The sequence below is a fragment of the Camelus bactrianus genome, unplaced genomic scaffold, assembly GCF_048773025.1.
Source record: "Camelus bactrianus isolate YW-2024 breed Bactrian camel unplaced genomic scaffold, ASM4877302v1 HiC_scaffold_33, whole genome shotgun sequence".
Lineage (NCBI taxonomy): Eukaryota > Metazoa > Chordata > Mammalia > Artiodactyla > Camelidae > Camelus > Camelus bactrianus.
Window position 1 is genome coordinate 3,294,643 of NW_027413948.1, and position 23,054 is coordinate 3,317,696.

General features: G+C 47.8%; 1 protein-coding gene across 11 annotated transcripts; it reads right to left on the reverse strand.

Annotated features, from left to right (window-relative positions):
• Positions 1-868: 868 nt before the first annotated feature.
• On the reverse strand, positions 869-20,690 carry LOC141576770 (uncharacterized). 11 transcript variants are annotated; one of them, XM_074360161.1, is made up of 12 exons: positions 20,602-20,684; positions 20,094-20,254; positions 19,757-19,803; positions 17,077-17,205; positions 16,600-16,733; positions 16,141-16,193; positions 14,197-14,361; positions 13,777-13,889; positions 11,825-12,368; positions 4,368-4,527; positions 3,703-3,979; positions 869-1,312 (listed from the first exon to the last, which is right to left on the reverse strand). In XM_074360161.1, exons 1-8 carry the CDS (start codon positions 20,629-20,631, stop codon positions 13,886-13,888), a joined length of 723 nt encoding a protein of 240 aa, XP_074216262.1. In that variant the 5' UTR covers positions 20,632-20,684; the 3' UTR covers positions 869-1,312; positions 3,703-3,979; positions 4,368-4,527; positions 11,825-12,368; positions 13,777-13,885. The 11 variants fall into 11 exon arrangements, 10 of the variants coding, with proteins under 10 accessions (XP_074216262.1, XP_074216263.1, XP_074216260.1 ...); XM_074360162.1 differs by lacking the exon at positions 3,703-3,979 and adding an exon at positions 6,152-6,269 and having other exon boundaries at positions 870-1,312; XM_074360159.1 differs by lacking the exon at positions 3,703-3,979 and having other exon boundaries at positions 873-1,312.
• Between the last annotated feature and the right edge of the window lie 2,364 nt (positions 20,691-23,054).

Here is a 23,054-nt window from a genome sequence, read left to right on the forward strand (position 1 = left end):
CCAAGAAACTTCTTTAGAACCAGCACTGGGAAGGGGTGGATAGGTCATTCATTTCCACTGGTCTTTCTGAAGTGATGAAAACGTTCTGGAATATTAATGGTTGCACCACTGTGAATATGCTAAAGCTGCTGAATTGTAGCATTTAAGTGGGTGGACTTCATGGTGTGTGAACAATATCACAATGAAGATGTTAAATGAAAAAATATTTCTTGACAATTATTTTTCCCTCTATACTACTAGTCTGCCCCACAATTTAAGAAGAACAAAAAAACCAAAACAAACCAAATTTTGCCAGGAGCTCTTTAGGACTGCAAAGTCCCTGAGTCTCCAACGCCTCTGGTGGTGCTGTTCCTGTTAACACACCCTAGCTGGGCTGGGCTAGTTAGGGACTGTAACTATCTTTTTAAGATCGACGGCCACACGTTTCACCCTGGGAGAGGGAAGGATGGAGGATGTCACAGCCTCATGCCTTCAGCTCATTTTTAACTGAACCAAGCCTTGCTTTCAACACTGTAATCCCTCTCACTATAAAAACAGTGACATCATCAAGCACCGCCATCAAAACACGTGAAAGTGTTCAAGGTACTTACCTGGGGCAGAAACACTGAGGGAGGAGACGGAAGCTCGCTCAGCACTGACGCTCCCTTTTCCCGACTCCACCAGGAGAAGCTGGGGTTCACAGCCGGAGGCTCTCAGCCCGGGGAGCAGCGCCCACACCACTGAGCTGGTCCCCAGGGAGCGGGAAAGGGAGAGGAGGGCAGCCCCGGGGTCGCGGGGCAGGGAAAGCGGGGGGGGGGTTGACGCGGTCTGTAGCCCCGCTCGGAGGCCAGCCCCAGCCCCAGCCGCCTGCCCCCGTCCGGGTCCGCAGAACCCGCCCGCCCGGGACACAGCCCGCCCAGGGGCGGGGACGGGCCGGCGGCCGAGGAGAGGCAGCCCGGGAGGAGAGGACTCGCGGGCGGGAGAGGGGAAGGGGACGCCAGCCGCGGACTGAGGGGAGCCCGGCTGGGGCGAGAGGCGGCAGGTGCACACTTGGCCCTGGACAGCTGTGGCCGGGGCGCCAGGGCAGGAGCCAAAGTCCTACCGGGCGAAAGAGCTGAGAAGCCTTTGGGGCCGATCCCCGGCTCGGAGTTGCAGCTTCCAACCCTCGGTCCAGCTGGCACAGACTGCGCATGCGCAGGAGGGCCAGCGATCCTCTCTGGGTTCTGCAAGAGAAGGTGGGGAAGCGAGGGACGGAGAAGATGGGAGGAGGAAGGGAGAAGGGGAAAAGTGGAGGGAGAGACATGGACAGGAGGAGCAGAGAGAAGGCAGGGATCTGGAGGGTGGAGGAGAGTAGCAGAGATGGAGAGAAATAGTTTTAACTCTGGGGGCATCCTGAAGGAGGCAGCAGTCCTGCCTCTGCACACTTCTCTAACCCTTCAAGGCCCGCAGCTCATATTTTACCTCCCTGGCCCAGCCCTCCACCCAAGGCCTCTGCAGGACCCCTACGGGGATCACACCCATTGCCCCCAAGCGGAGCTGGGTTTCCTTTTGCTCTGGGAACCAAGCACCCGCAGGTGTTGTCGCTCAGAACTACCTTGGAAAGAGTACATATTCCCCTTTTACACGCTGGGACACAGGCAGGCAAGATCTCTGCCTTACCTCCACTGTCCCAGGTGTTGTGCTGGCGGGGAGCGGGAGGTACAAGGTCAGATCCCAAAAGGAGCATACTGCCTGAGTTTTGGTGCATAGTCCCCATCCTTCCTGGGTAAACCACTCCCCACCCTCGGGGAACCATCAAGGGCACACAGTATGTCCCTGGGTGTGGGATAGCTGCCCTCAATTCCAGTGCCCAGCTTGCTAGGAAGATAGGAGTGTTACTGAGTCCAAATTCATTCTCCTTAATGCAGGACAGGCCAGTAAGTTGGGAGACCAGGTGTTGGGGCATGAAATAGCAACTTTCTGTAGACCTAGATGGCAAACTAATGTCCTGGAAAACCATCTCCCCAAGTCAGAATTCAGGCTCCTTTCCTACGAGCTTGGTTTTTGCAATCTTCTTGATGTAGTAATTCTTTGTTGTTAGAATCCTTTGTTCTTGCAGCTATCTGCCTGGGTCAGATCCCTGTAAACCTCCAACAAAACAAACGTTATTTTCTATTATGTAACTTGTTATCTTTATATGAATGGAAAAGTGTTAAATATCCTTAAAGGTCAGAGCATTCAAAATAGGCTCTCCTGTATATTTTAGGCTCTAGGCAACATTGTTTTACAAGCAAGATGAAGCCTAGGAAACAGAGCACAGTGTTTAGTCAAAGGAACAGATCTAATATGGAGTCAGATTTGTTCTTTTCTATTACCAGGGCAGAAGACACTTGAGGATTTAAATCCCTTTAAGTTAAAAATAAGTAATACTTTAACTTTAAAGGAATTTACATACATAGGTCGGAATGTGCATAGCATATCTGGAAAACACACAAAGGATTGTAAACAGTGGCATCTCCAGGGAGGGCTGAAAGAAGAGAGGATGAGGGAAAACTTCTTTCACTTGTGTATTTTTGTGCTCTGTTTGAAATTTTTTAACCACATGCATGTATTTCTTTTTCAGTTAAAAAAAATGTGTAATGGAGCAAAGGAGTAGGAAGCTCAGCAAATACAGCAGCCATGGAATCACTGAGCCATCACTTTTGATTTCAGCCAGGAAGCATTTATTGACTCTCTCCTATGTGCCCAGTGCTGTTTTAAGACTTCTTTTATTTTTTTTCATAAAATAATAAAGTGCTATTCCTCACCCCTGCCCATGGCTGGTGGAAAACCAACTGAGTTTTTATTGAGTTGTTTTCCAAGAAGTAGAGATCAGTTATAAACAGAACACATCTTCAGGGCAAAACAGGCGGAGTGGTTTTCCAGCAGGCCAGATAGCTATGAAGGGTTTTCAACAGAGGCACACAGAGGCTGAGAAAGCCTCCAGGACCCTACAAAAAGCTGCCCAAACTGCCTTCTCCATGGCACTACTGAAATAGGAAAGAAAAAATCTGACTCCATATTAGATCTGTTCCTTTGACTTTAACCCTGTGCCCTGTTTCCTAGGCTTAGTCTTGTTGGTTCTGCACCTTTTGTAAAACAGTGTTGCCTAGAGCCTGAAATATACAGGAGACCCTATTCTCAAGGCTCTGACTTTGAAGGATATTAACACTTTTCTATTCACATAAAGATAACAAGTTACAGAATAGAAAACAACATTTGTTTGTTGGAGGTTTACACGGATGTGACCCAGGTGAAGAGCTGCAAGAACAAAGGATTCTAACAACAAAGAATTCATACACCAAGTTTGCAACAACCAAGCATTCCCACTTCCCATTTTTAATATAAGAAGAGCCTGAAATCTGACTTGGGGTGATGGTTCCCCAGGACATTATTCTACCATTTCTCAGCTGGCTTTCCAAATTAAAGTCGCTATTTCTTGCCCCCAAAACCTGGTCTCCTGATTTATTGGCCTGTAATGCACGAGCAGAACAAGCCTGGACTCGGAAACACAGACATTGAAAGTACCCATTTGGTATATTAAATGACCTGCTTCTACTCATCTTCCTGACGTTTTATTCTCTTGACCACTCCTGCTATGTTTATGAAAAACCTGTCATGTGGACACATTTCCACCTCTAGCCACTACCCTTCCAGGTAAGAACTGATGCCAAGAAGGCAATGGAAGTTGCTAGAAGGTATTACCTGGACAAAATAGAGCAGAAGTGGGTTCTGGCTGATGTTCAGGGGCAGGCTGGAACACCTGACAAGATGTTATAAGTACGGATAGACAGCTGGGCACCAAAGGAGAAGCTTCTAAACTTCCATGAGGGACTTGTTGGATAGGAAGGAAAAGTCCCAGACTATAGCTCGGACCCCACCACGAGCTTCCTGGGCGAGTCTGGGCAAGTAACTTAAAATCTCTAGGCCCGTGCTGTCCAACATGGGAGCCACCAGCAACATGCAGGATTATGAAGTTATTCTGTAGCCAGACAGAATTATAAAAAGACATTTTATTGCAAAGGCCCAGCAGGTATAATATTTAAAAACGTTATTGGTTATCTTGACCTAACGAGTTATTTTTGTATGTGTAGGTTTCTGTGGTTTGTAAGGCCTGTGACTAATGATTCCGTTACAGTGAAGTATTTTGAAATTATAAGTTACTGGACACAGTACCCTCATATCACAGTTGAAAAAAACTGATCCACATAAGCAAGGTGATCTGACTTATTAGTTATGAGCAGGGGCTCTGGGGCCAGCCTGCCTGAGTATAAATTCTCACTCTGCCTCCAGGGGGTTCTGTGTGAATCTTGGACAAATTATTGTTGTTTCTGTTGTCGTTGTTATTATTTGTGCCTCTTTTTCCTTACCTTTTAAGTAGCGAGGAATATGTAGACTCTATCTCCTACTGTGTTGGCAGGATTAAATGAGTAAACGTCTGTGCTGCCCACTTCCCTGGGTTTCAGCATTCTCCAGGCAATCAGTGCCAAACTCAGAGGCATTCTCCACTGTCTTCGTCAGTCTGGGATGCTGTAACAAATTACCGTGGGTCGGGTGGCTTAAACAACCAGCATATTCCTTATGGTTTGGAGGCTGAGACTTTCAAGGTCAATGTATCCTTGAGAGGATTGCCAGCTCGAAGATGGCTGTCTTCCCAATATCTTCATATCCCAGAGAGCAGAGAGAAGCAAGCACCCTGGGGGCTTGTAATCCCATTCATGAGGGCTCTGCTCTCATGACCTCATTTTATCCTACTAATCACCTCCCAAAGGCCCCACCTCCCAATACCATCACCCTGGGAGATGGGGTTTCGACATATGGATTTTGAGGGGATGCAAACATTCAGTCCACACATCGGCTAAGTCTCCCCAACATGCAGTCATCAAACCTGTAGCTAATTTCAAAGTAATATTTATGTCTCTCTGCCCATTTCCATTCCTACATCCACTATCACTGAAGCCCTGTTACATTTTATTCCTTATTTTTCTGGTAGAGATTTAATTGATTCCTCTAACTCCAATGATCCCCTCGCTCCAGTCTGCTTAACAGCCCTGCCAGGTAGGTCTTCCTTAAAACACCTTCCCACTTCACCTGGTTGTTTTTTAGTTGTAAATGTCAGAATCCTCTCCACACCCCATCCTATACCTTTAATCCGTTACACTACGGCTCACTATGTTATTTTCCTCTTACCAATGTAAGAAATTTCCATAAGCTTAAGAGCTTAAACCAGCACGGATTTATCAGCTTATGGCTGTGGAGGTCAGAGATCCAACACAGTTCTCATTGGGCTAAATTCAAGGTAGCAGCAGGGTTCCTTCCTTCTAGAGGGTCTAGAAGAGAATGTTTCCTTGTTGTTGTTGTTTTTTTCAAGTTTCCAGAGGTCACCCACCTTCCTTAGCTTGTGCCCCACGACTTCCTCCATTTTCATGGTCAGCAGCCTTTCTGAACATTGCTCTATGGCTACACCTCCCTCTGATTTTAAACTCAGCTGGGAAATGTCCTCCATTTCAAGGACCCCTGTGATTACATTCGGCCCACCTGGACAATCCAGGCTACTCACCCTATTGTCTCATCTCAGGATCCCCTTGTCCCATCCCATTCAGGCATTATGAATGTGGCTGTGACACTCACCTTGTGTAACATTTCCTCTCATGAGCATTTTATGGTTCAAGGCACATATGAATGACTTTTTGTTTTTCTTCCTTAGCCTTTCTACATTCAGTATGTCTGGTGAGATTATATGAATCCTTTTTATTTGTCCCCCTGCACTAATCTTTAATAATGTATCTTGGGTTTAAAATGCTAACTGATAGACAATTTAGAAGACAGAAATCCTCTAAGATTTTTGTCCTAAAATATCTGTCATGCATTTTGCCATGTACAGTAACATGTCACAGGTGGCTACCCTGTGGCCGGGGAGGGACATGATTCTGCCATCACACTCCCCTCATTCTCACCAATGTGCTGATCACCTAACCAAGGACCTATGCTCCCCGCTTCGCTCACTTCCTCCTCCTTTCCATTGACTACCCTGTTCCCATCACTTACTACATTCAGCACATCAGGATTTCATGACCACATTCTTCTCTAAATGGAATGGGTATCTTGAATCTAATGTCTGACAACTGTTCTTACTGTATATGCACACACTGACCTGCACATAACCCCGTCCAGCTCTTTATTTTCCTAGAATCTCCCAGAGGAATCAGTTCCATGATGATGGTGATGATGATGATGATACTGACAATGATGACAGGGACCTCTCAAGGATTCTGATAAAGAGGGAATCAATAAAGGGAGGGAATCATTGCAAAATTGCCCCAGAGACAGGCTTAAAAGTAAATAACTGCTATAGTGTTTAATGAAATTGACTAATATTTAACTATTTTTAAAACTTTATATCACTGAATTTAAAATTTTAACGGGAATTCTCATTCACCAGTAACCAAGATTCAACTCTAGGACCAAAGTCTAAGGATTTCAATCTTCTAACAAATTGTCCACTAGCCTTTTAAACACGTGATCCTTTTAAAAAGCTTAGTGCTGGGCTGAAAATAAGCAGGATTCATATAATCTCACCAGACACAGTGAATGTGGAAAGACTAAGGAAGAAAAACAAAAAGCCATTCATAACGTCTTGAACTTCACGTTGCTCACAGGAGAAAATGTTAGCCAAGGTGAGCGTCACATCAACATGACGCCTGAGTGGGATGGGGAAGCTGATCTTCCTCATCAGACATTTATCCTGATTTGTTAGATGCCAACACAGTTTCCTCATTGGATTTACTTCTAACAAGTATGGAAGAATTTACCAAAAGCAGTCTAAACATTTTCCCCTGCTGTCAGGTCTCTGGACTGAATGTCCCCTCAAGAAGGACATGAATATGTTTCATAGGGAATTCTTCCTGAGAAGCAACAGGGTTTTCGAGGGAAGAACTGCAGGCCCCCCCCATGGAGGGCTGGAGGAGGGCTAGAGGGGGCACTGGAAAAACAGCAGGAGTGAGTTCAGATACTACCGCTCAGGTTGCCAAAGACAGCATTGCTATCTCTGAGGATATGACATTCTCCCAAAAGTTCCATGAGTGAAGGTACCTGTGAACACTAAGCAGGTTGTTAAGAAACAGCAGCACATAATTTGCGTCACAGCTCAATTATAGTATGTTTTGATATTTGGAAAATAATTAGCCCATTTTCCTTTGAAACTGCAGCAGTAGCAATAGAAATAAAAAAGGCTGAGCCGTCTTGGAGACAACAATCAATAAACAATTCTAAATCTGCAGGATTCCTTGACGATATGCAAGCAATGAGCTAGATGTGTGCTGCAGATACCTCTTACTGCAGGGCTCACTCCTGCAAAGCATAGAACTAGTTTTCTCAGCAGACAGAGGGAACCAAGTCAAGATTCCAAATCTTGAGAGATTTACTATATGGCAGGAAAGATCACACAAGTACATCCAGCCAAATATGAATAAATGTAATCAAATATTATCAAATGTGATTGGAACACAGATGAAACAGAAATTCCTTTCACCTGGGGTCTAGAGAGACTTCTTCAGAAAATGTGGCTTTGGAGATGGCCAAAGACATGGGTGGAAATTTGGCATAACAGGATGTAAGGAATTTTAAAACTGATTCTAAAATTCATATAAAAATTCAAAGGATCCCAAATATCCAAAACAATTTTGAACAAGAAAAACAAAGTTGGAAGACTTGCACTATCTGATTTTCAGCCTTTTTTTTTTTTTTTTTTTAAACTACAGTAATCAGAAAGTATGGTGTTGGTGTAAAACAGGAAAATAGAATAATGGAGCAGAATAGAATGTTCAGAACTAAACCAACACTTATATAGACAATTGATTCTCAAAAAGGATGCAGTGGAGAAAGGATCTTTTCAACAAGTAGTGCTGGAAGAATTAGATAGTGATATGCAAAAAAAAAAAAATGAAATTTGATCCACACCTCACAATATATACAAAAATTAAGTCACAATGGATCATAGATCTTAATAGGAAATCTAAAACTCTAAAACAGCTAGGAGAAAAAGCATAGGCTTAAGCTTTATGACCTTGGGTTTGGCAAATATTTCTTTGCTATGACACCAAAAGTATAATCTATTTTAAAAAGAAACTGATAGAGTGAACTTTATCAAAATGAAGACTCTTCAAAGCTGTTCTAAACACTGCGAAGCAAATGAAAAGACAAGCCATAGACAGAAGCTATTTGCAGATCATATATCTGATAAAGGTCTCTCTTTGTATCTGATCCAGAATAAAGAGGTCTCAAAACTCAATAATAATGCAAACACCTGAATGAATGAATGAGGCCAGAAAACACACTTCAGTAAAGATATCCAGATGGATAATAAGCATATGAAAAGATGCTGATTAAAGATGCCATTAGTCATTAGAGAAATGCTTTTAAAAACCACAGTGAGATACTAGTACACATACATACAAGAATGAATACGATTAGAAAGACCGACCTTACAAAGTGCTGGTAAGGAAGTAGAGCAACCAGAGCTGATACACACCACAAGGAATTTACAATAGTACAACCATTTTGGAAAAGTCTTTAACAGTTTCTTTAAAAAAGGTAAATACCTATCTACCATATAACCCAGATATTCCTCATCTGGTTCTTTAGAAAAGAAAAGCATATGTCCATATAAAGACTTGTAACCAAATATTCACTGCAATTTTATTTATAATAGCTCAAGTTGTAAATAACCCATGCATCCATCAAGAAGTAAATGGAGAAACAAATGATGGTCTATCCAAACACTGCTCACAACAAACTCTTCAGTAAAAACTCAGCACTAAACAATACTCTGCTATAAGAAAAATAAGCTATTAATACAGCAACACAGATGACTCTCAAAATAATTACACTGAATGAAAGAAGTCAGACAACATAGAATAGATACTGCATTAATCCATTCATACAAGGATCTTGAAAATGCAGACCAATATGTTGTGATGGAAAGCAGATCAGTGGTTTCCAGGGGAAGAGATGGGGAGGGAGGGAGGGACAACAAATGGCAGGAGAGAAGCTTTGTGGGTGATGGGTATGTTCACTCTCTTGAATGTGGTCATGGTTTCTTGGGGATATACTTATGTCAAAACGTATTAGCTGTACACTTTATACGTGTGAAAATTACTTTGCCAAGTATACCTCAAAGCTGTTTTAAGAAAAAAGGCACTTCAGTCCTGATCCACCTCAGCGCCTGATTGGAGCGACATGATCAGTCCCTCACCCTGTTTGCCTAACAGGAAGGTAGAAAACCTCTCACGGAAAATAACATATGGATTTTTCATTTGCAATGTCTGCCATGTAATAAAGAATTTCAAGACATGCAACATGTCAAGACTATATAACGGATAATATGAGAATAAGAAACATTAGACAAAGGATGCAAACCCCCAGGTGATGTAGGCATCAGAGTTACCAATAAAGGCTATAAAATACTTTTAATATATTCAAGAAAATAAGGAAATTATGGGAGAATAGACAACAGGGTAAAGACTTTCACCAGAGAAATATACTGGAATGTATTTTTAAGAGAAATCAAACAGATACTCTAGAACTGAAGCTTTCAGCTCTGGAAACAGGTAAACAGAGCTAATTAGGATCCCTTTTAAGTAAAACTTTCAGTAATGCCGGGTAAATTACAACAACAAATGTAACACAGAGCTAACTATGGAAAGAGAAGTTCCCAGGTGACAATACAAAGAGGACACTTAAAGCCCAGAGTGGTAATCTTGTGAGCTGATGCCACCACACCCTGGAGGGAAGGGGTTTTAATCTGCACATAAATAGAGATACAATGTCCATTTAGGAAAAAGGGTCCATACCAGATGTAGAAGACTCTTCCTTTATATCTATATAGTCAGAGACAGAGATGTAAAGTGGCAGCAGAGGTCACAGTGACACAGGGCCCTGGGCCAAGGAGTGTGAACACCTCTGCAAGCTGGGAAAGGTAGGAAGACGAATCCCTCCCTAGAGCCTCGGTGTGGAACGTAGCCTTGGCCACACGTTGGTTTTAGCCCACTGACAATGACTTTGCACTTCTGCACAATAGAACAGTGAGATGATGAATGTGTATTGCTTTAAGCCACTGAGTCTGTGGTCCTTTGTTACAACAGCAAAAGGAAAGAAACTCAGGAACCAACATGAACATGAACCCCAAGCTGCCTGCTGTGCTGGCAAGAAGTTCTTTGTCTCTGAACCTGGGGGAGTCTCCTGTCTTCTGGCAGCATCCACAAACTACCTCATGCTAACTTGACAGCTTGCAGAGGGTTAAATCTTAACCCTGCACAGTTCTTGATATTTAGTTAATAAAAATGATGGTGTCATCATGGGTATTTTTCCATCTTTTAAATACCCTTCAGTCTTCTAATAAAGCTACCTCTAATTGAGAGACAGTGTAAATAGTTTTCAAACTTCATAATAAATAACTGTGGTTTTATTTGGTTACTTAAATTATGAGTAATAATATTCACATTAGTAAAAGTTATTAAAATCAACATTGTTTAATGAAAATATCATTTCTTTTTGCATGAACATGTATTAACTACAATAAATGTTCCATGCTTTGTTCTACGATTTACTGTTAGAGCCTTAAAGAATAATATTTTCCTCAAAAGATATTATGGCAAAGGGATTTCTTTTGGTGGAACAGTTCCTACATCAAATCTGGTGCATGGCTCAGGCCACTGGGAACCTAGAGATGATAGATATTAGGAGGCATTATAAACACAAAATGATTTTTAAAGGAATTAAACAACTGGATGTGTGAAAACAAAGAATCTGAGAATATTCTAGTGAAATAAATGTATTTTTCAGCTTAAGCAAGACACTGGGTGAATAAATCTAAAATGAAAAAACCACCCAGAGATCAGCAGTGAGTCATGCATGCAGTGTGACTGATCAAAACCAAGTTGTTTCCAAACCAGTGTGCAGGCTTGATGCCTTCATGAATCAAGTCTGTGTGGCACCAGGCCATCTCGAATACATGTTGATGAGGTATTTATAAGCCCTTCACCATCCCAGCACAAAGCCCACACATGAGCCACAAGATCATCACCTACACATCTGCAAAACACACAGCATGGTGAATAGCACTTTTCTTGTTCAGTAGCCGGTGGCAGGGCACTGTGAGCAGACAGAGATACAGGGACACAGAGAAACAGAGGCACTTCCGCTCACTCAGCTGATAACCTTCCGTGCATTCCTGGGGACAGGATTGTCATAAAATGCACCATGGGTTGATCCTCCTCCTAGGAAAGGAACGGTAGGTCTGTCCTCAGGTTGGAGCAAGGGTGGCCGGAGGATCTCAGAAGAGCTGTTTCAGCACAACCAATAGAAATGTCTGCCACCGTGACCACGAGAGACAGGTCTCCTGCCATCCCGGTAGGCACTTGGGCTCCTGACAAAAGCTGGGCTCAGTAAAGGCTTGAGTAGAAGGCACAGACCTGAGGGATGCCCCAGCAAGAGACAGGAGGTAGGGCCTGGTTTATACTGCTCTGGGTGTATCCCAGCCTCATCCGAATACGAAATCAGAAATTTGCAAAACAGCAGAGCTGGGATGGATCATCTACTCCAGACTCCTCACCTTACAGTTTAAAGGGTGGCAGCCCTGGGAGGCAAAGCAACGTGCTAAAGGCAGAGCGTGGAAGTGGCAGCGCCAGATGAAAAGCACCATGGCAACCCCCGTTCAAGGCCGCTGACACTGAGGACGGGGCCAAGGTTTCCAACGAGGAGAATGAGACAGTGTAAATACTTTGTTCCCCCCAAAACCCCAAATGTTTACTAAGGCACAAAAACTCACCTTAACTAGCTCTCTTCTGAGGGGGCTCTCTTCTGTCTCCGTCTTTCTGTCTGTCTCCATTTCTCTCTCTCAGACACAAACACATACAATTTTGTGAAAGGGGACTTCCTGCCATACAAAGACAGACTTCACATCTTCAGAGAAATACTTGACAAAGCACATTTCCAATTCAAGTCTTTGTGTGAGGTCTGGGCAACTGGCTTATTTTCTAGAACAATAGGTGGTTCCAAAATCAGGAGATCATCTTCCCCAAAGGAAGAGTTCTGGTCCGTGTTGATGAAGCTGGGGGTGTCACATTTCATGAGCCCGTTCGGCTCCTCCTCTGGCCACCTGCTGCATCTGATGGCTTCCTGGAGCCGAACATCACTGTCAAGGGCTATGGTTGGGATACCAGCTTTGGCCTTGTCCAAGCGGTCCACTTCATTGACGTAGCAGTGAAAGAGGGACCTAGATTCGTCATTGTGCTGCCAGAGAACCCCTTGGGCACCAGCGGTCTTCCAAAGTCCGACACAAAGCTGTTCAGTCTGAATCTCTTCTCGGGAGGCTCCGCATTGCAATAAAGAAAACCAAAATAAAAGATCGCTCACACTCTAGCTCGGTGACCTGAAGACTTATAGTTTTTGATATCTGCTGAGAGCAAATCCCTGCACAGAGCATGCTGACAAGCACTGGAAGTGAGAGACATCACTTTCGAACACATACAATTACACCCAAGGCAAAAGTCTCGTGAGGGCCCTTGGACCATCCTGAAAAGACATCGCTCCCTGAGAATCCTCAATACTGGTGCATCGCACACCAGTGTTTCTCAGTGGGACACTCAGATCATCTTCATCAGAATTAGTTAAAGTGCTTCTTAAAATGCAGAATTCTGGGATGCACACCCTCAGAGTCTCCAGAAGTAGGGACCGGCAGTCTGTATTTTCATAGCCACCAAGATCACTAAACATGCTCAGGTTTAGCACCGCGGTCTACATCGGGTCACCTGAGCATCGACAATGCTGTCTCATGGGGTGGGGGGGGTGCCATATGTGTCAGTGTGCTGTCCTACCCACGTGTCTCCCCTGATTCTGAGAACTGACAGTGCAGTCCCATTGGGCAAGAAATACCACCATTTCACAATGCATACGCAGGGCGCCTGACTGACAGATACAATCAGTGCTAGGAAAGGGGACAAAACTCAGGTTCCTCATCGCTTGTTTCACTTACTGTGGGACAAATGATCAATTCAAGGGTAATAAATCAGTGTATGAGTGAATAACATGACTCTCGTTTGTCCCACGAGTGCCTGGAAGAGCGAGCCTGGGCACACTGAGAATCATAACAGCCCATCTACTTAATTGTCATCCTCCCCAGATTTATGTAAAGGTTACTTCCACCCAGGCAGTGACCCCTGAAGGGCAAGAATCATGTCTGAACACACTCTCAAATCCAGAACAGAACCTGACAACAATTAGGCTCTGGGGTCTGTGTTTAGCGAGTGTGGAATCTCAGTGATGCCAGCTCTTAGACCTTGCCTTCCCATCCCACCCCTCACGATATGGCCCTTATGACCAGCTCTCCCGGGGCTGGGGCCACGGAACCCATTTACAGGACTGGAAGAATCTGATCATGTAAACCATCCCCCAGATTATCATCAAGAGTCACCTGCATTTCAGGGATCAGTAATCCCAGAAGCTTTGCAGTTCAGGCAGGTGAGGGATTTTTATATCAGCTCTGTCTTCTACTGTGACTGCCTGGGTGACATCAGACAAGGAATTCTCAAAAGCCTGAGCTTTTCCTTTCAGGAATAATCTAAATAATAAATCTCGTTGACCACTCAACAAGTGTGATGTGAAGATCAATGATTTACACAGGAGTACAACATTCACTAGGTCATGGATTTAGAATCAGAGAAAAATCATTTGAGAAAGATTGACAGAATGTAGCTTTAATGCAAATTTAATTATTCTTACCTTTCAGTAAATCATCTTCTTCCCCAACTTATCACTTCACCCAAGTTTAAAAGATGTTTGAGAACAGGGATGAGTGTGCCAGCAATCTGGGACCCAATAACCTAAAATGTCACCTAGGAAAAAGAGGGGAGTAACACATTTGTAAAAAGCATGGTGAGGATGGCGGGGCCATCCCCCAACTCCAGACTAAGAAGCTCTAAGCAATAGATTTCCTGCCTGCCTGGGGCATCAGCTGATGTGAAAACCCACCCAGAAACCTCACTGTCCAGCAGCTCCTCCGTAACACAGGCTACACTTTCTCAGAATTAAGAATTGGGGCCAGTAACCACTTTGCTGAAGAATAAAGACAAAGAAGAAGAAGAGAGTTCTGCCCCTCCCCAGGGGAGAGCCCAGACCTTGGGCTGCATGCACTGAGCCTACCTCCCAGGAGAAGGATAAACTGGAGAAGGGCGTCCTGCGAAACTGGGACAGCAAATGTTGAGGTGGGAACAAATTGACCGGCTGGCCAGGGACAGCCCCCTCCGTCGCTGCCTTGGCGGCTGCCTCCGCCCCCTCAGCACATCCTGCCCACTTCCGGTGGTTAAGCTGTCAGGGAAACAGTGCTTTGCGACCTGGGGCAACAGAGGCTGCCCCCAGGCCAAGCTGCGGGGGAAATGGGATCTAAACCACCAGCTCCCAAGCGGCAAGCTCCATACCCCCGCCAACAACCCGCCGCCCCCGCAGCCTACAGCACCCCCGGGGCAATATGTCCTGGAGAAGGGTGACCCGGGAATGAGGGGCAGCAGAGGCCACCCCCACGTCAGGCCTCCAGAGAGATGGGAGCTTATCCTCCAGCCCGCCAGGGGCAGAACCCCCTCCTCTCCAACCCCTGATGTCACCGCGCCCACCTCCCAGGAGCAACCTGACCGGGTGTGGGGTTTCAGGCTAATCTTGGGCGGGAGAGGCCGTCCCCAGGCCAGGTCAGGGGAGAGGAGAAGAAGTGGCCCCATTAGGCGGGGCAGCCGGCCGTCGCAGCTGCCTCTGCCCCTCGACAGCATCGCGCCCGCCTCCCAGGAGCAAGCTGACCTGGAGACGGGCATCCGGCTTCTTGGGCAGCAGAGTACGCCCCCAGGTTTGGCCGTGGGGAAGAGGAGAGCAAATTGACAGGCTCCGCGCTGCAGGTCCTCTACCCCTGCCGTCGCCTCCCCCACACTTTAAAGGCACTTCCCAGGGCGCCCCTCCCCCAGCAGGCTAAATGGGACAGGTGTGTCTGGTGATCTGAGGCAGGAGAGGCCACTCCCACACCAGGCCATCGGGGAGACGGGAGCCAATCCACCAGCTCCCCAAGGCAGCCCCCTACCCCCACAGCAGCCACCGCTCCTGAGCCCTGACCTAACGGTGGCCGCCTCTAGGGAGCAGGCTGACCTGGAGATGGACGTCCGGCGAACTAGGGACAACAGGGACCGCCCCCAGGGCAAAAAATGGGGAGAAATGGGAGCAAATGGACCGGCTCCATGGGAAAACCTGCCGCTGCTGCCACCACCCCCAACGTAACACGCCCGCCTCCTGGGGCCAGGCTGACTAGGATACACGTGTCTCTTAACCCAGGGCAAGAGACACCTCCCCCAGGACAAGCCGCGGGGAAGATGGGAGCAAATGTGCCCGCTCCCCCGCTGCAGGCCCCCGACCCCCGCCACCCGTGCACCCTGACTACCCTGCCTCCCGCCCCCAGCAGGCAAAGTGGGAAAGGGTTGTCCCGGGACCTGGCGCAGCAGAGGCCGCCTGCAGGCCACGCGGCACAGACATGGGAGCTAATCCTCAAGGTCCCCCGGGGCAGCCTCCCTATCCCCGCAGCCACCACCTTCCCAGCCCCCTGACTGCACCGCACCCATCTCCCAGGAGCAAGCTCACCTGGAGTCGGACCTCAGGCAAATCTCTGGCGGCAGAGGTCGCCCCCAGGCCAGGCCGCGGGGGAGAGAAGAAATGGAGCAGCTCCCTGGAACGGACCCCAACCCCCAGCCGCCGCCGCCGCCGCCGCCTCCCAGGACCAAGCTCACCTGGAGACCGGCGTCCCGCCTCTACAGCAGCAGAAGCCGCCCCTGGCTCCGCCGCGGGGGAGAGCGGAGCGAATTGACCGGCTTCTGTGCGGCAGCCCCCCTATCCCCGTGGGCCCTGCACCTTAACGACACCGCCTCCACTCCCCACTCAGCTTGCTGAGTGGGACAGGTGTGTGCAGCGACCTGGGGCAGCAGAGGCCGCTCCCAGGCCCGGCAGCCGGGAGAAGGCAGCTATTCCAACAGTTCGCCAGGGGCAGCCCCGCTCCGCCCCCTTGCCGCTGCCACCGCCCCCTGACCTAACCGCCCCACCACCCAGGAGCAAGCTTACCTGGAGTCCAACATCTGGCGAATCTCCGGCGGCCAACGCCCCCCCAGGCCAGGCTGCAGGGAAGAGAAGAAATCGACCGGCTTGCCCGGGCAGCCTCCCACCCACCGCCGCCGCCGCCGCCGCCGCCGCCCCCTCCGCCACCCCAGACCATTGCACTAATCTCCCGGGGTCAGGCTGACTGCGAGGATGTGCACTTGCCTTCTGACCCTGGCCACGTGCCTGAGCACCTTCCTGCACCCCTACACTCCCTGTACCTCTGCACCCCTGCCACTCTCTGCCCTTCCGCACTGCCTGCACCCCCGCATCCCCTGAACTGCCTGCACCCTCCACAGCCCCTGCACCCCTGCCACCACTTACACCTTTGCACTGCGTACACTCCTGCACCCCTGCTTGTCCCACACACCACCTCTTGGGCCTGTGGCAGAGTCTCTGCTGTTAGACCAATGCACAGGAACTCACATCTTTGCCAGTATATGATGCATCAGTGGACGTCTGGGGTTGGCTGCAGGAAGGTACATGTTCCCGGTCACTAGCCTGGGCCACTAGGGTGATCTCTGTGAGGTCACCCAGGACGGGCTCAGAGATGCTGTTCTCTGGGAAGAGAGGAGTTGAAACCGGTCTTGAGGGCAGAGCTGTGCTCACCAGGTCGTCCACGCTTCATGTTTTACACAGGGTTTCGGAGAAGTGAAATTGATCCGGCCAAGAAAGACCGGCCTGCTGTGCTCCCACCTCAGTCCTGGGCTCTGAGGCAGACCGACTGGCTCCCACCATCAGGACACAGTTTGGGCACCTGAATGGTCCCTTGGAGGCATCCTATCACTTCTCAGGAAGAAGTCTGGCTGCTTCCACCCTATGGCCCTCCCTCCCACTGTGCTGGCCTCAGGAAGGTTCCTTATTTGGGGAAGAAGGCAGCCCACCCCCTACCCCACCCCTCACCTTTCTCTAACCCAGGCTGGTGCTTTCTCTGCCCTTCAGAGTCTGGAAAGCCATTTCTCTTCAGGTATGTCCCTTCTGAGATGGACTTGCTTCCACTCAATTCTAGGCGAGGATGCACCATGGAATGCACTGGCTAAGAGAACCAAAATAAATAGTTTCTTCTGTGAGGTTTTCTGTTTATCTACTGGGGCTGGGCTGTGTGTAGTTTGCTACAGCTATTCGTGCGAGAGGCTAAAGCCACCCGTGTGTCCTTGTTTTCATCTCCCCGCTGCCTTTGGGTTTTCCCTAGACACTCCTGAGACATTTACTTCTTTTAATTTTATTCCTGTTATTACACAGGGGCCCTACTGACATGGAGGTAAGGTGTTGGGGGAGCGGGACAGAGCAGGGCATCTGTAGTCCTGTGATTAGTTCTCATTGAGCCTGTGCCCTGAGCTGTGACCTCCACAAGTGTGTCTCTTTCCCCCACCCCAATTTGGGTGACACAGAAGGTATTTCCCTTCCCCCAGGTAGGTTAGGCTCTGGTAAAATAATTTCTCATAAAAAAAAAAAAAAAACACAACCCCCCACAATGGAAGAGAATGTTCTGGGTGTATTTCAATAGAGCTATTTTTTCCTTTCCTGGCAGGAACCATGAGGAGTTTTCCTATGATCTTCACTCTGAGAACAGGATACGGTCCTGGAGGTAAAATGCATGAAAAAGAGCAGGGGGCCCCTCTGACTGGCCCCCTGGAGTTGTCACACTCGGACTTCCCCACGCTGAGCCTCCAGCTGGCCTCAGGGACCTGTTAAATCTGCCTGCCCCCGGGGTTCTTACAAAAGCGGGTTCTGCCCTGGGAGCTGTGACTCTCCAAGCCTGCCCGGCTGCCTCTCTGTGTTGGGAGCAGCTTTCCCCCTCAGTTTTCTTGTGGATCTAAGAAGAGCAGTGGGTTTGCAGCTCCCTCAGCTCTGGTGTTGTTTTCAGGACAGAAGGAGCAACTTCTGAGCTCCACACGAGCTGGACCAGAGGCTGGAAGCCTCCCCTCCTCTGCCTCCATGCAGACAATCAGTGGCTGTGGTTCTGGCCGAGTTTCTGAAGATGTGGATTTAAACACACACATCCCAGCCCCCACAGGAGCACACAGTCCCATAAATCCCTACAACTTCCACTGGTAACTACGGAACTGATGAGGACACGGGTTTCGGGGCTGCAGAGGCCTGACTGCATGACTTTCTCCGTGGCCTATTAATGTGGTTGTTATGGGCCTTGTCTGAAGTGGCTTGCTTACCGCACCTGGTACATGGGAAATATAAAATAAGTACTAGAACCTCCACTTTTTCTCCCTCTTGGGCCTTCCAACCTAAAAAGTAATACGTGAACTCAGACGGCCTAGTCACCACAATGAGGTCCGACCAGCCCGGCTCTCCAGAGTGATGGACACTGACTTGCGCATTAACTTGGAACAGTAGGGGAACCGCCTTCCTCTAACTGGGCCTCTCCCCACACCAGGCACGCCCTCAGCTGAGAAGGGGCCAACTCCCCCATTGAGGTGTGTGCTGGTGGCTTCAGTGTGAGCTGGCCCTGCCGGGACATGAACCTGCAGTGAGGTGGAGTGTCAGGAGGAGGGGGGGTCCCTGCTGGGGCAGCAGGGGGCCCGGTAGCACCCTGCGCAGCCTGGTGCCTGGGGCTCCCCAACATCTCCTACGGCCCCCGGGTCGGCTCTGGTCTGGGCCACTCCATGCACCCTCCCAGTATCTTTTCATTAAGTCCCTTTTTTGCTTTTATCAGCCAGAGGTGGCTTCTGTTGCTTGTTCAGTGAAACAGTGCATCAGGAAAGCAGACTATTTCTAAGATCAGTAAAATACGAACTTTGGTCAGCTCGCCGGGCAGACCGTGCAGCACGAATTCCCGCACAGGGCTGTGCAAATGCCTTACGTGAAGGGTCCTCATCATCTGTCTTCAGAGATACAGAAGCTCGTGGTTCAGGTAAAACCTCAGGGAGGGATTGAGGAATCCAAAGCTGGTTGGTTTCAAAGACTAACCGGTCAGACCAGACCCCTGAGCTGTGGTCAGAAGCCTGGCTCAATGTCACGCAGACTCAGCATCCTAAGTGTCCGGTGGGGCCGGTGCTGTTTCCTTTACAGGCTCTCGTTGGGGAGTCACTGTAGCCCCTTACACTCAGCAGGGAATCCAGCCCTCTTAGCCCCCACCCTGAGTGTTCCATGACACAAATCTCGGGAGTGTTTAATTTTCATCTTTGTTTAGGAGGATGAAGGTGGGGCAAGAGGAGAGATAAATTCACACTTAGTGACACCAAGTCACAGCCAGTACCTCCTCCTCGGAGAGCTATGTGCTCCCACAGTGGTGGCTGGGGGGCTGGGCAGAGCCCCTCCTCTGGTCACAGAGGGACTCACTCCTCTGACTGCAACTGATGGGTCGGACAACCAATCCAGAGGGGACAGAGCATCTTTCCCAGGAATTTGGAACTGACACACAGAAATTAATTTCACTCATCTGGGGATTGGGAGGAGGGTGGGAATCAAATGAAACCAGAGCAGGAGAGAAAGTTACAAGTGAATGAGAGAGAGAGACAGAGAGACTGAACTTGTGAGAGTAAATAGTGTGAAGGAAGGATTACAATCAGGGCACAGAGGAATTCCAGCTCCTGGCAGTCTAGTGTGTCCCAGCCCATCAACAAACCTGCGGGATGGTTAACATCATTCCAGTTTTGCAGATTAGGAAACAGGCTGAAAGAGACGGGGGTTGGCTTTGGGTGCACAGTTAATTTAATTGCCACTGGACCCCTCACTTCCCACTGCCTGAAGGCACCATGATCCTCACAGGGACCCTGCAGTGCTGACAGCCTAGCACCCTGATCAAAGGGACCCTGCGGGAGTGGGAACCTCTCTGAGTTTGGAGAGTTCCCTGCACCGAGATTCCATGCATCAGCCGGCTCCCGCTCACCCCAGGTTAACGTCTCCCCAGGTGTGTAGTCCCCCGACCCGCTTCCCTCCCTGCCAGGCACCCCCGTTCTTACCACCGAGTGTACTGCAGGAATTCAGGCACAGGGATGCCCAAAGAAACACGAGCCCACCGGCTGTACAAACAGCAGACTCCCAGCCCCACCTGGGCTCCATGGGGATAGTAGGTGTCCTCACCTTTCATGTACCTAAGGCAATCTGTTTCTTCAGCTGGAGGCTATAGAGAAAAATAAAAGGTCCAAAACATTGTTCAGTGAGGAATTCCTCCAAGGACCTGACTTCAGAGTCTACAAACAGTTGTGCTGGCCGCTCTTACCCCCGGACTTTGGGTGAGGTGGATTATTGATCAGCACAATCGCCGGTGGCCCAGCTCCTGGGCTTGGCTGCCCAGAGGGGGCTGGGGGAATGGGTAAGGCCAGGGCACTCAGGAAGAGCACAGAGGACCTGACATCTCGCCTCCGCAGTTGTAAACCCTTCCCCAAATCTCAAGGCATCGGACAGAGTGCAGCCACCACAATTATGAGATGTTCCCATCTCTTCACTCACTCCTGTTGGTTCACTTACGTGCTGAGCATCCACTGGGTCACAGGACATGACACACAGGATGGCCGATGGGACAGGCTTGGTACTTCCCCCTGGATCCTGTTCAACCTGATGGAAGGATGATCACTCATAAACGGTTTCTCAAAAGGATACATAGACAGGAGACAAACTGCAGAGTGAATCAAATTTTAAAATATAAATGAAGATCCCCCAGTCTCCCCGCCTAAGGTTAACAGCATAAAGAAAATAGATCTTGCCTTTGATCACCAAGGAAGTGGTCACCCTCTCTCAGGAGGAAAGGAGAGTTAATCTTTGAGCAGGACACAGAAGTGCTCCATCGAATTGGACCAGGACCTCTGCATTCATTCAGCAAATCTGTATAAGCTCCTACTACTTATGGGAATCTAGTAACTATACCCATTCCCAAGGCTCTTGGGCTTTATTAGTCAACAAAATAGACACGACTCCCCATCACTGGGGGCTCAGAGTTTTAGCAGAGAAAACAGGCAACATGATGGGGGTAGCAAGAGCTTGGGGAAAAATAAGAGTGATATGAGCAAACTCAGGTGATGGTGGTGGGGTGGGAGGCAGGCAGGAGGGAATAAGGCAATCCTGGCAGATCTCAAGGAGTAATGAACTTGAAGCAGAACAGATCCGGAGGAAGAAGGAAGAGCCGGAGCCAGAGGCCCCCAGAGTGATGGGGAGAGTGTGGGCGGAGAGCAGAGCAGGCCGTGTCCTCGAAGACTTTGGGACGACTTTGGCTCCTAATGGAATGGTGACCCTTTTAGTGAGTTTTGATGGGATGGGTGATGTCCAATTTATGCTTTTGTTTTGGGTTTTCTTGGGAGGAGGTTAATTTATTTATTTTAGTGAAGGTGCTGTAGTTTGAACCCAGGATCTCATGCATGCTAAGCATGCACTGTATCACTGAGCTACACCCACCCCCTCAATGTATGCTTTTATAGGCTCCCTCTGACTCTGTGTGGATGAGATTGTAGAAAAGCAAAGATGGAAGAAGTAGGCTAATTGGTGTCCAACAAGGGGTTGAAGGTGGCTCCTAGGAGGGTGGGGAACAGGGAGTACGTGGTTAATGAATTCAGAGTAGCCAGAATTTTCTAACAAGCTGGATTTGCTGTCTGTGTGTGTGTAAGAGAAAGAGAGAGAGAGAACATGGTTCCAACATCTGGACCTGGAAAATGGGATGGATGTCCTCTCCATCCACAGGGGATGGGACAAGATGGGGCTGAGCAGGTGGAAAGGGGCTGGAATCAGCTCAGTTCTTCAATGTCATGATTAAGGAGTCTATTAGATATTGCCACAGAAATGCCTAATAGGTAGAGGAGTCTGGGGTTTATTTTCTTTCTTTTTAACATTAAAAAATATAATTTAAATGTATTAATTTTATTATGTGAGTGGATTTGGAATTTCATTTCATGCCAAGGTATATGTTATAATAGCCAAATGGAAAATATATCAGAAAAGGGGAGAAATGAGGGCTTTCACATAAACTGACTGTCCATAACTTAGGTAAAATTTCAATGAAACAGTCTTCAGTGCAAAAACCTCATCTTGGTGTTACATAAAATTAAATGAAAAAGGACTATGTTGATGTATCATTATTTCATGTTACATAGTAGCCCCAAACAAACACACTGTTTAACTATGAGGCTTGTAGAAATACTATTCACTTTATTGACATAAATACAGAAATGCAGAAAGGTTCTAAGGTAGAATAAGCATCTTAGTGGAAATAATAGAGATCTGAGCATTTCACATGATATGTATGGACTGATTCAAAATTTGGAAAAGTAATTTACACAGTAGAACATATGTATGAATGTGAAAGCAAGATGAATGAAAGAAAAAGAATATGAGTATCAGGGAGAGAGTTCCAAATGGAAAAGCCCAATCAGGGAGTTTTGGACAAATCGAGAAATTGATGGCATGTCAATTTCCAAGTCTGGTTGCTTCCACCAAAAGTATAGCAGTGAGATAGAGGAGAGACCCAGGACCCAACTCCGAGGCACATTCGCAGTAAATATTTGGAAAAAAGAGGAGACGTTGGCAAAAGACCAGCCAGTGGATCGAAAGCAGAGCGATGGGCTGGAGGCCAAGTGAAGCAGGAACACGGGGGAGGAGAAATGGAAGAGCTGGGTCAAATGCTGCCAAAGGGCCACGCATGATGAAGACTAAAAACTGACCACTATATTTAGCAACGTGGGGTCACTGATGGCCTTGACAGAGCAGTTTCCATAGAGCGAGGGATCAGGGGAAAAGCCAGAGTGGGTGCAAAAGGGAATGGCTCAAGAGAATATGCAGACAGTGAGTTTAAACGACTCATTAAAGATTTGCTGCAAAGACATGGGGTGGCAATTGGTGGGGGCCAATTAGAGTCAAGGAGTGCTGTTTGTTTCTTTTAAGAGGATGGACTTTTATATACTGATAGGAGCCAACTAGCAGGAGAACAAAATAGA

Coding starts and splice junctions, on each gene's coding strand:
- LOC141576770 (XM_074360161.1), bottom strand. CDS start 20,631: ATGTCCTGTGACCCAGTGGATGCTCAGCAC. Junction 20,255..20,601: donor ACCCAGTGGATGCTCAGCAC/GTAAGTGAACCA, acceptor TTTTCTCTATAG/CCTCCAGCTGAAGAAACAGA. Junction 16,734..17,076: donor CCAGCCTGGGTTAGAGAAAG/GTGAGGGGTGGG, acceptor CTCTCTTCCCAG/AGAACAGCATCTCTGAGCCC.